General features: G+C 37.8%; 1 protein-coding gene across 1 annotated transcript; it reads left to right on the forward strand.

Annotated features, from left to right (window-relative positions):
• The first annotated feature begins 444 nt into the window (after positions 1-444).
• Positions 445-7,073, forward strand: LOC122983110 (probable E3 ubiquitin-protein ligase DTX3). The gene is made up of 3 exons (XM_044352876.1): positions 445-829; positions 4,628-4,845; positions 5,629-7,073. The coding sequence occupies exons 1-3, from the start codon at positions 533-535 to the stop codon at positions 5,705-5,707; spliced, it is 594 nt and encodes a 197-aa protein (XP_044208811.1). The 5' UTR covers positions 445-532; the 3' UTR covers positions 5,708-7,073.
• Positions 7,074-13,471: the final 6,398 nt, after the last annotated feature.

Here is a 13,471-nt window from a genome sequence, read left to right on the forward strand (position 1 = left end):
CAAACCAAATGCTGATGCTCTAACAATGGTAACCTGTTTTATATAGTAGCCTTTAGTTGCACATTCAGATTATTTAGGGATCAATCAGTAATTTTGGGCCATATAAATTACAGGTATACTCACTCACAATGTAAAAGGTTGAGTTATGAATAAATGCTTCCATTCTTACAGACATATTGAACCTCAGCAGCATCAGTAAATATTAACTTAGTTGTCTCATGTTTATCTGTGTATCAAAAGAATTGTCAGTGTGGGTTTGTGTGTTTTAGGGTTTAATGGTGGGACAACCCTGCATGTTTACATTTAGTTCATGAAATTTGGCTTTAAAATGAATCACAGAGAGTCTTTATGGAATATTTCCAGGATAAATTTTAATCAAACCAATCAGTGGAAAGTGTTTGCACCACCTCCTTGCACATGGATGTGTATCACCCAGTCGAAATGAGTCGGTAATATACTTATTTGACGTCACGTGTATCTGGAGGCAAACCTATTTGCTTCCGTACACGAGAAGGCGTAACATACCCGGAAAATGATGGAAAACAAACACTCTGTGGTCCGCAATGGTACGGACAACTGCGTCGTCTGCTTGGACACAATTCAGGAGAAGAAAACGTTAAAATGCCTTCACTCTTTTTGCGCTGAGTGTATCGACTCGGTTTTCAAGTTGAAGCCCGCTTGTCCGATATGCAACACCTACCACGGAGTGTACACAGGGACCCAGCCGCAGGGCACGATGACGGAGACGCGCAGCTGGCAGAGCCTGCCGGGCTTTGAGCACTGCGGCTCCATCACCATACACTACCATTTCCCAGCGGGGATACAAGGGGTGAGACGGAAGATTTAACCCACATAAAATCCATTTACTCGACTCTCTGTATGTTTCAGCCGTTCATGTCCACCAGAGGGCAGTGTTGGTTGTCTTTAGATCCATCATGGACCTGGATTAAGTATGATAAGATGGCCACAAATTCGTTTATTAGTCAGCCAGCTATTGTGCACCTAAAGGGAGTCAGCCTTAGCTCCAGTCCGGTGTCGTAAATCAGCCTATCTTGTAAAACATGTGGTTGAAAAACATAGGTATATGACAGCATCATTGGCGGAAGTCATGACAGCTCCCCAAAAGTGAAGCCAAAACATCTCGGTCGCCCCCTTGTGGCTGGCTGCAGTATAGGTCATAAGTCCCGCCCCCTCCATGTTAGCAGATGGGACATGAGCCAAACTAAAAAAATCAAACTACACGTCAAGTAAATTGTTCCCAAAATGGTTTCTGTCATTTTAGGTATTTCTTATCACACGGATGTTTGTCCAAGTGCTCACTTTTCTGATAGGTTTGTTTTTAATTAGGTATTTGACTATATAAAAGGGTCTGTGACGTCATGATTGACAACTGTGAGAGCCACTCTCAAACCTCGGTCAGGCGGTGGAACGCCTGAGGGGGCGTGTCCGACACTACTGCGCAGACTCTGGCTCCAAATGACGTCACACAAATAAGATGGCAGCTTCCGGAAAGGAGATTTTTGTTTTGTTTTGTTTTTATAACTTTATTAACACAGTAATGTAAAAAAACAATACAAATGACAGTACAGGAAATATTGGAGAAAATTTAAAATAAACTAATCACAAAAACACAAGCAGAAATAAAATTGCACAATGTATGTATGTATGTATGTATGTATGTATGCATAATACAGAGATAAAGAGAAAAATAAATAAACGCAACTTTAAAAAGTGAATAAGCAATATTACAAACCAACTAAAATCATCTGGCAATGTTGTCCTCAATGTTTTTCACGAGATGAGATGTCTTTAAATCATTCTTTGTTTTTTGATCATAAAAAGTCTAAAGTTCAACATAAAACAAGTTTTTGTCAGGAAGAAACTGAAGAAATCTGGTCTTGTGAATATGATATTTTCCCAGAAGACACAGCAGTTTTATCAAGTTATCAACTTCATTGTTGAGTACTGAGTGCTGACATAAATGAGAAAAGGACTCAACATCCTTTTTGCAGAAAGAATATAAAAGAGAAACATCAGGTCCAAAATTGTGAAAGAATTGCATGGATAGCATCAGTGTAAAATTTTAATATGAATTTCTTTAACTTTGGGGACAAAAAAATCTATTAAATTCAGACCAAACATTCCTGCTAATGTTAGGAAACATCACTTTCCAATGATGAAAGGAGTTGGGACACTGACTTTGAATAGAAGTAAGAACACTTCTGAAATGAGCATTATTACTAGAATGTTCCTCGAGAACCTTTCCACAGTCTAGGAATCACCTCTGAGAAAGATTCATATAATAACAATGCTTTAATGAGAGACACCAGTTAGTGGATATACTTTTAAGTACTCCGGAGTGTCTAATCCTTTCTGTTGGATGAATTATTCATAGTTAGCTACTGCAGGTCCCCTGTATCATTTGGAAGTTCAAAAATAAACAATATCTTGGTCATACCAGTCCTTAAAAGATATGGTCTTATTTGTGTATACAACATGCTGATTGTTCCATAAGATACACGTGTGTGGGGAGAAGTTGTGCTTGAAAGCAACCTTCCATGTGTAAATGGCTTGTTTATGGAAGTTGGCAAGTTTAGCAGGTAATTAACCTGAAATAAAATTACAGGAAAGCAAGAACCTTAATCTACCAGACTGATCAAACACAAAGTTGGGAAAAAATGATTATGAGCTAAATAATGTTTTAGCCAATTAATCTTAAATATACTATCAATAGTTTGAAAATCTAAAAATTAAAACCTTCCTCTGAATATTGTCTAAAAATAGTTTTCCTCCTTACATCTGTCTTATATTTCCAAATGAATTTGAATAAGAGTGAGTCAATAGCTGCACACGATTTCTGATCAACATGTAAAGATAAAGCTGGATAGACCTTCTGCCTTAGAAAGTAAAACACGACCCAAAACAGAAAGGTCTCTTTGTAACAACAGTTAAAAATGGATTTTGACTTTTCAACTTTTGGTAAAAAAAAGTTTTGAGAGATTCTTTCATCTGGAGATTTAGTTATAGTGATTCCCAAATACTTGACAACTTTTTTTTACCTTTATATCATCTACTGAAAGGATATCAGAAGGGTTTACAGTCATTATTTCACACTTGTCTTTATTATTAGTGCAGCTAGATGCAAGTGAAAACATTTTTAAGACATTTATAATAATGGGTACTTGAAGCTTGTTTTGAATGAACAAACAGGTATCATCAACTAGCTGACTAAAGCTCAAAACATTGTCACCTGTCTTAATACCCTCTACACTGCAATTGGCAATAAACAAATTAAGAAGTTCAGCAGCAATTTAAAAACAAAAACAGGAAAATAGGGCACCCTAGTCTAATCCCATGTTTGACATCAAAATGAGAAGTGCCGTGTGTTAAAGATACATATCTGTTAATGTTAGTATAGAGTGTACTTATTATATTCCTGAAGTTCTCTTCAAACCCAAAATATTGTAAAGCCTCAATAATAAAGGAGTGTTCAACAGTATCAAAAGCTTTGTTAAAGTCTGAAAACAAGATCAATGACTTGTCACCAAATAATTCTGGATAATCTAAAATATCGAAGACAAGTCGGATATTATTAGAAATGTACTGAATTTTCATCATAGAGGCTAAAGGACATTTGTTTCTTTGTTGCAAAATTTTATCAGACAGAAATTGAAGGAGTGTAATATAAACATTATAACATATAACATAAACATTTACCAAAATAAATAAATCATCCGCAGATTTAATTCACTAAAATCCATCTGCCAGCATCCGATACCTCTGTGAAACGAGATATTTTGGCTTCACTTTTGCGTAGCAGTAGGAAGTGGAGACACGTCGTCCATATTTATATACAGCCTATGGGTGGCATGATGGGGATCCTGTGGAGGGAGGTGCGTCCCTCTGTTGCCATAGAAACAGTGTATGGGCTGAAGAAGAGGAGGACAAGATGTGCTTGATTCAACAATTTCATGATTATTTGCCCACAACTCACCTAATTTTAGAGCGATATACATCCCCCTTCAGTGACGGCAATATGCTTTGGAAAAAATAATATTTGGTGTAATGGTTGATGTTCAGTTTTATTATTTACATCAAAAATTAGGTTATAAAAATTCAGATAGTCTTTGAATTAATGTGTCAGAGGGCTGCAACTAAAGACTATTTTCATCATAGATTTATGTGCTATTATTATTATTGTTATTATCAGTTAATATTTGTTAATTGGCTAATCGTCGTGCCATTGTGAAAAAACTCAGAGCCTAATGTGACGTCTTCATGTTTTGTTTCCTTCTATTAATTGTCCAAATCCCAAAGATACTGATATTAACAATGATTAAAGAACGGAAAGAAGCAGGACATCTTTACACTGGAGAAGCTGGACCCAGAGAATGTTTGACTGAAAACTTACTGAAATTATTAATAGATTATCAAAATGGACGCTATCAATTGACATGAGCTACCATGATGACCAAGTGGCAGTAGAAGTTGAAACATCTTCCTTGTTTGGTTCCTTACAGGGAGATAAAGAATGAGCTTTCCCTCCCAGTCTGTAACGCCAGATATATATTTCAAAATGTGTACCTTGAGTTAAGCATTCGATAACCTGCTGTTTACCATTTTATAGCCTGAGCACCCAAACCCCGGCGTGAAGTACAGCAGCACCTCTCGTACTGCCTACCTGCCAGCCTGCAAGGAGGGAGAGAAAGTCCTGAAGCTGCTGAGGAAAGCCTTCGACAGGAGACTCACCTTCACCGTCGGACGATCTGCTACCACAGGCCTCAACAATGTCATCACATGGAACGACATTCACCACAAGACCAGCATGGGAGGTGGTCCACAATGGTATGCACAGTACAGCATCACCGTTGTTGTGATCAAGTCACTTTGTTTTATGTGAGCTGCTACATCTTTTATCACATTAGTCCAGCTCCAGATCTCTGAGTTCAAATAGTGAAGCAATATGGAAGTTCAGTCTGATTATCAGGTTTAGGGCTGCAACTAATGATTATTTTCATTAAAGATGAATCTGATTATTTTCTTGATTAATTGTTTTGTCTGTCAAATGATAATAATATTTTTTTAGAGCCCATGATGATGTCTTTTTACTGTCTTGTTTTGTCTGATAAATAGTCAAAAATCTAAAGAAGTTCAGTTTACCATCATTACCACATTTGAGAAGCTGCAACCAGCAAATGTTTGGCATTTTTTCTTGCTTTGCTAATCAATTAATCAACTAATTGTTGCAGCTCTAATCAGGTTAACATCACTCAGCCTGCTATCAGGTATAGTCTTAATAAATATCTACCCTTGTTCATTCAAGGGGACTAATAGTGGGTATAAACAGATACATCATTTAGGGACTACATGCTCTAAAATACAAAACATTGAGGTTAATATCTAAAGGAAAACACTAAAATGGATTATGATTATGGCTGCATGAATATCTTTTTGATGCTATTGAACAAAAATTTTGAGGAAATTCTATAAATGTTGTAGCAGAGCCTTTTCAATGCTAATTTAATTTGATACATTTAAAGGACCAATAAACTAAAAAGAAAGTTTTTTTTCTTGTTCCAGAGAAAAGCTTCACTACATTTTCTGCTTTCTTATCTCTCTCCATTCCAGTTTTGGGTATCCAGATCCAGAATACTTGTTCAGGGTCCAAGAGGAGCTTCGTCTTAAAGGAGTGACGGAGGATGACTGATGGGCGGAGTCCCACTTTCAGGGGACATCCTTCAAATAGAGTTAATACTGTGTGTTGAAACACAGGTCCTTATTTCATGTCTGCACTTGTTGCAGTCCTCAAGCAGGGATCTTCATCAGTGACACTTTAAGACGTATGTACATGGAATTATTATCTTACAGACATAAATAATAATAGCAAATTTTATTTATAGAGCACTTTTCTGAACAATGTTATAAAGTATCAAAAGAAAGTAAAACCAGACAAGGCAGATAGAAAGAAAGTAGAGACAATAAAATGAATAGGATCATATAAATAAAAGCATATATCAAAAATCTCCAAAAGCTTTTACAAAGAGAAAAGTTTTAATAAGAGATTGAAAAGAAGCCAAGAGGGCACAAAAAAGTCAATAAATCAGAGATGCATGTAGGTGCAAGTCCGTTTAAGGCCTTAAAATGCAAAATTTAGCAGGGAGTCAATGTAGGGAGGCAAGCGGGGGTAATATGATCATGCCTCTCTGTTCCAGTAATAAGTGGAGCAGCAGTGTTTTGTACCAGGTGGAGACAGTGGAGGGAGACCTGGCTTAAATAAAGTCTGCTGTAATAATCAAGCCGAGAATAGATAAAAGCATGTACATGGCATGACGTGGAGGTTAGTGGCTTTTCCCAAAGATTTTTCAACTGACTATGCAAAAAAATACTTGAAACATAGTCTGTGTGTAATCCAACAAACCGAGGGTTACAGTGCAGTAGTATTACTGTATTGATAGTCAGAATACATTTCAGTAATATATGTCTTGCCTTTGTATCACTGGATCACAGGTCTGGTGCCTTAAAGCAGGCGGATGCTAACAGACGCTAAAAGCAGTCTTCAGTTGTTCTGATTTACAGTCGAAAAAGACAAACTAAACCAGAGGGGTGAGGCGAGCAGAGCAGAATAAAACAGCATCTGACAGAGAGGGCCTGCTAGCTGTGTCCTGTATATACTGTAGTGACATATCCTGATGATGTGACCATATGTGACAACTGTCCATAACTGCAGTTTAGCAATGGTAGCTTTAGCTGTAGCACATTTCTACCGTTATGTATTTCAAGTTCAACTGTTATGTAGTGAGTTACTTTAAATGGATATTTTAAGTTTCGCAGAGAAATGAGAGACATTGTCTCTGGCATATTGTATCATTAGAAGGTAAGTCTGGTGATATTCTATATATTTCTCTTATAACCAGCAAATCTTGCGAGTAGACCAAAACCAACAATGAACAGATCCTGCTAACAAGCTTCGTCTGTGTAGCCAATGTATGTTATACAGTAGCTTATTCCTTTGTGCGTCAGAGCTCCACTGTTGTCCAAAAACTAATAAAAACACACCAGTGGGCTACCATGAACATGAGCACTGTAGTTTATTTTTTCCTCTTCTACCACACACACCATCCCGCTGCCTGCAGTGCTCTCTAATGCACCAAAACTGCTGCTGAAAATAGTCAGTGCACTATTCACTGCTTTTTAGTAATGTTTGCTACAAACTAAAGTGCTGAACTGTTTTAGGAATTAATTTAGCCTTTTTAAAAATGAAAAGATATATTTGTGACACATTTTTAAAGATGTATGTTGTCAGTAGGGATGAATGGATTTGAGAATGAGAGCCACAGACAGGCTGGGGAAGTCAGAAAGTATTGAGACCAACTAATATAGTTGTTAGTTTTGGTCTTTTCATGGATTTGTCACCAATAACAAAAATATAAAATATGTCCGGTGTCATCCTTTGTAATTATACAACAAATGCCACATGCATTTATTTTGTGCCTTTATGTAAAATCAGTCATCATACTGTATTAGAAGAAGTTTCAGGAGAGTCGGGAGTGCTCTGAATCCAGCTCTTAAATCCTACCTTTTGCCTCTCTGGTCCACTAGAGGGTGATGCTCTCCTCAAAGACAAACATGTGATGGCGTCTGCTTGGTATGCAGCTGTATCATCATCACAAACCCACAGTCCCACAGCACCTCCCAAACCTCATAGCCCAAAGTCAGTGAGAGGAGCAAAGCATCTGCTATAGATGATGAGTCATGTGTTTCTATGGTGCTCGGGGCAGTTTTAGCAACGACAGCAGCCACACTGTATATACAACAGAGAGGAAGGAAATCACTTTGTGTTTGACCACAATCAAGTGATCATGTCTGGATTTCTAAAGGCGATGAAAATACTGTTTAAGATGAGTTGTGGTAGTTAAATACGTAGACACAGATTCAATTTAGAGATTAATAAAGACAAACAAACCAGTCATCTTTTTTAATTGAGGTCATTTGCAGGTTATGCAGCATATCTGCACTCATGTAACAAGTGTCCTAACCATTACTGGCACAAATAAACAGAGAGGATCTATTAATTAGTTGTTTTGTCTCTGATCTTTATTCACATAGCAAAGCAGGACACATATGCTCTGATTTTGCTTTTCATGGGTTTCTTCAACCCTGGTCAGCACCCATTTACTAAGTTACGACTGAACATGAATGATATCCATCTGATCTCTGAGTTATGGGATGAGGAAGTACCTTCAACCTATATTTCTATCAGAAAGAGTGCACATGTGATAAGGCGGAGCTATGAGGCCTCGGCCTCTTTAGCGCTTCTGTGTTGAGCGGCTAGGGGCATTTCTGTGGCCTAGGATCTCAGGGCATCTGCTGCTCTCTCACAAAGCAGACCAGGACCCATCTGGTCAAATGCATCCCCCCCCCTCCACCTCCCCCGTTTCGTGTTTTCTCCCATAATTCATCAGTCCAGTTCATCCATCACTCATAATCATCCCTGTTTCTCTCTTGTCCCTTCATCGGTTTCCTATTAACTCTGTTTCCTGTATAGGGTTTTATCTGACAATCCTTTCATTTCTGTAGTTTTGTGTAAATTAAATGCACATACAGCATCACACGGTGTATCTTCATGAATGTATCATTATATATTTGCATAGGTTTTTTTGTCATTTTATTACTATGCACTGTATTTGCCATTTTAACAGAACTGAGAAATTGTCTTGCTAAATAGTGGAAGAAATTTTGAGAGAGAGGAAGAAAAATGGAGCACCAAAAGTACATAATATACAGAGAAGTGCTGTTGAAATTCAATCAGCATGTTTCCTAATTAAAAATTCACTTACAGTTCAGTGGATATAACCAACCTCGGAACATGAAATATCCCATGTGAAAGACTAAGAGGACATTCTCCCTTCTGACTGCATTTCCTCAGGCATTATTGTTTAAATACAAATCATTTTCTTTAATGCACTGCAATAAAATGGCTTGTAGCTGTTACTGTACTGTGTTTGCACTCTCACTTATAAAGTAAAGCTTTGGAGCCAGATTTTATATTAATATTGAATGACTCTTTGCCCTGCGCTGCAGGTATTTCCCTTTCCTGTCAGTGTCCATCTGGACATCTGGGGACAGGGGCAAAGATTTACGGAAACCAGATAAAATATGTATTAATGATTATGCAAAGCAATATTGTGGGTGGATTAAACATGCATCACTGTAAGTGGCCAATGACAAGCTCCCTATGAAATGGATTGATGGCAGAGTGAAAATAAACTCGGCGTATGGATTAACTCTAATCTGTTGCTGCTTTCATTTATTTCCATCAAATGTGGTTGTACGCTGTTGTGACAGGAGGACTTGAATATTCTCCCGTCAGGCGCTGAAAATAGCACCAAGACTTTGTTGGTTTCATGTCTCTGGGTGTGACTAGACGGCCGCTCAGGAGGGGCTCCTGAGAGACGCACAGATATGCGAGAGATGTGCAGTGTTTCCTGTACTAGAGATGATAAGAAAATCATTATGTGACAATGCAGAGCTGTTGTTCTCGCCCCCTCTCCCCACTGTGCTCCTTAATTAGAGTGTCTCTGGCTGTAGGGAGAACCCTGGCACATTGCCTGCCTGCCTGCCTGCCTGCCTCCTCATCTTCTCATCCTGTGCTGCCGAAACCACCCAATCACAGATATACCTGTCTATCTGGGTGCAGAGCACGCTACTCTTCTTCTCCTTTCACTGAAATGAACTCCTCCAGACATAGCCTACTTTTGCATACCTTTGAAGGCATGTTTTTTTATATCTTCACCCAGTTTCCTCTTTTAATGCCAAAGTTGACAGGGATAAAGATTCTCTGGCTTTCCTGGAATTAAAAATATCTGTATCCAAGTCATTAAGGACAAACGAGGGCATTTCAGGCTGTATTTGTGTGTTAGGTTTATGGACAGGAGGAGGCTGAGGAGGCATCTGTCTCCATACACACTCTTTGTGTGACAGAATGTCAGCCCACAACGCTGACATGCTCATTCACTGTGCCTAAGGCTGTTTGCTTAAGAACAGCAAAGTGAAGGTGGGTGTGTGGGTGCTTGTGCTTCTGTGGCTTTTGTCTGTGTGCCCTTGACTGCATCTGTGCATACAGTATGTGCAGATACACACAAGTGAATACACGAGCATGTGCGTGTGTTTGTCGAGGCAGTTTCTCACATTCTGTTCTCTGATTCATTGCCGGGGCTACATGGCTTTTTGTCCGCCTGATTTAGCAGAACAGACCCTCTGCTTTTCTTAGTAATGCTGACAGATTTACTGACTTACTTCAGCGACAGGACACAACAGCAGAGCTGGCAACTATTGGGGTCTTTGGCTGGGTTGTCAGCGTCACAGATTGAAGGCTCTGCTTCAAGCTGTTCTTCATTAGCAACAGCCGAGTTTCTTCGTGATATGAAGATAGCAGTTCCATTATCTGCCCCCTGTGAGAGAGATTAAAACAATGTCCAGTGATTACCTTTCCAAACTTTAATCAAACAGCTTTGCCATCATGCGTATATGCTTGTTTTTCTTTATATCACACATAATAAAGAGCCTTGAAACTGCAGTAAATGGCTGTGCAGCAACATAAGAATATTCAACTAAAGCTGGACAGAAAAACCCTGAAAATACAGTCTAGGAAATATTATCTGGGTCCACTGAGGAATGCCAAACTCCTTTGTTGTCCTTCCTGTCTGCATCCTCAGCCTTGGCCATCTACTCTCAGACTGCCTCATGTAAGAGCAATTAGCCCTGGCTGTCATGGCAACTAGCATGACCTTTCTATCATTTTACAAACGAGAATCTCAACCAAGGCCTGTCGTTCTTCTGAGCAACTGCAACAGGAGTAGTGGAGTGGAAGTGGAAAAATAGTTTCTTTTTATTTTCATAGCTGACTGAGGCCGGCTGAAATTTGTCTTGGTTAAGACACTGGTGCATCATGTTTCCACAGGTATTAAAAGAATCTTGCAGTTTGGTGACAGTGAATTTCATTGAATTTAAATGCAGCGTTGCGTATTCTACATGGGACTGCTTGAATAGCAATGAGCCCTTTTATCTCTATATTCATATTGATCAATTTGACATAACACAAGTTCAAGTGCATGGAAAGTACAGTTTTGCTATTAAGCTAAAATTAGGGATAGAAATTACACAGATTACAGTGTAATCTTCATGATTCCCACTGCAAACTATTCCTGATGTACAACGAAAGGTCTGTTGATGTTTGGTTATAAACCTAAATTACGAATATATTGTCTGATTAAAAACAACTACATTGTGGAGACTTATGTGAATCAGAATTTATCCAAAAGTCAAATGTCTCTGTGTGCAGAGTTATGTTCAGATACATTACCATTAGAAACAGGCAGGTTTACTGCTCTCCCTTAAGAGAAAATAATCTGTTTGTTATGTAAGACTGAAGACAAAGTCCATCTTATGTTTTATTTGTCATTATATGATGATTTAAGGGCTACACTTTTTTTTTTCTAGATGAATGATTATAAAAAACTTGAGCTGCGTTTCAGGAAGGGAACCTTTTGTTAGGCTGACTTTATTTATAGAGCAAGTACAGAAGTTAAAGTTTTTTGTTTGCAACGTAATGTAAGAAGTTTTGTTCTTGTCTATGTTTTACAAATGTTTCACCAATGAAACTATGTTTTGTGTCCTGTAAGTCCATGTGGGCTGGACACTTATGTGTCCATGACACAATAACTAACTAACACATGAGATAAATATCTGATGTATCTCCTCTGTTTGAATTTCAGTCCCATTTATTCACACACTATAGTAGAATGATTAAAGTAAATATAGCTGCAAGCAGCAAAAAGTAGAGCTCAAGCACATAATTTGACATACATGTATTGTACAACTTTTAAACCACAAGAGTTCACAACAGATGGAGAGAAACAGGAGGACAACTGTCACTGACCGCAATGGATACTTAACATTAGCTGAGTTCTGCATACAAAAAAGTACTGCATTGAAGTCAATGAGAATGAGTAACTTGATGTGTAAAATTTAACCATTGTACATTTAAATGTATTTCAAAACTTCTTACAACATTTCATATCCAGACTAAACAATCTGTTGAAATACTTTTGAGGATTTGAAAGTTAATTGATTATGCAGATTCTGAAAAAAAAAAATAGAGTGAGTGAGTTCATAATTAAGCATTAGTTGCAGTGAAGCAAAGTTTCTTCACATTTTGCAAGATGTGTTGCAAAAAGAATGAAGTACGACCTTCTGGTGATTTTTTGAAGTTTTGAGCGCTGTACTGCTACAATTGTGACTTGCTTATAAACCCCACATTCTTTGATCAGTCAAAAACTATTTGACCTGCCGACAAGGACAGGGCCATGGATCATGTCTTCATTAATGATATTTAAAGATTTAAGGTTTTGGTGCCCCCTAGTGACAGAATCTACCAAGACTGTGGAGCAAAGCTCGGAGCTAGCATCCAAACATATGCACCAAATTTGGTTGCAATAGCTTGAGTCGATTTTGATTTATGAACATTTATGTAAAATTGACCTTAAAGACACAGGTTTAAAAATATATAATTTCAAAACAGAACAGAGTATCAAAACAAAAATGAATACCTTTTGTGTGGCTTGATTGACTTTTGATGTGTGAAATTTAGTAAAAATTGAATCAAATTTGAAAGCTGCGAAAGTTTTTAAGTGGCTCGGACATAATTCAAAATGGCAGAAAATCACGTGATCTGAGAGGGTGGGTTCCTATTCCCAAATGATGCAAAATCATCCACAGAATGGACAGGAAAAGAAATTTTGCTTGTAGGTCATGTGGTTTGGAAGTTACACGTAAAAATGTGAAAATATTAATTATAGCGCCATCATGTGGGCAGATGATGTGATTTATATGCTAAGTTTGGGCTCTGTATGTCTTATGGTTTCTGAGATCCAGACATTTTCAGTGCATGATAATAATAATAATAATAATAATAATAATAATAATAATAATAATAATAATAATAATAATAATAATAATAATAATAATAATAATAATAATGATTTGTACAAAACCTTTTACAACATTTCATATCCAGACTAAACTACACCTTTGGTGCTTGGACCCTTAATTAGTGTTAACCTGTTGTTTTCCACAGAGCTGTCACATAGAAAGCATCTTGATTATAAAAATTGGGATTAGGCACAATCCTGTACACAACCTTTTAGGCTTCACAAATGGAATACACAGTGTAGATATAAATACCGACCAGCTGAAGAAAAACTTTATGCTCCCTTAACTGTAGATTTCATGTTGCTGTCTTAAACTGTAATAAGCTGATAGTGAAAGAAGAAGTATTCTCTGCGGCAGCTGAGTGCACTTACATCAGTGCTGGCAGAGACTGTGGGCCACACAAAGAGTTTATTTACCATTATGTGATGTAACTGTTTCTTCTACTATAATCCACAGCAAGCACCCAGGCAGAGTCCTGATA

This window comes from Thunnus albacares, chromosome 5 (genome assembly GCF_914725855.1).
Source record: "Thunnus albacares chromosome 5, fThuAlb1.1, whole genome shotgun sequence".
NCBI lineage: Eukaryota > Metazoa > Chordata > Actinopteri > Scombriformes > Scombridae > Thunnus > Thunnus albacares.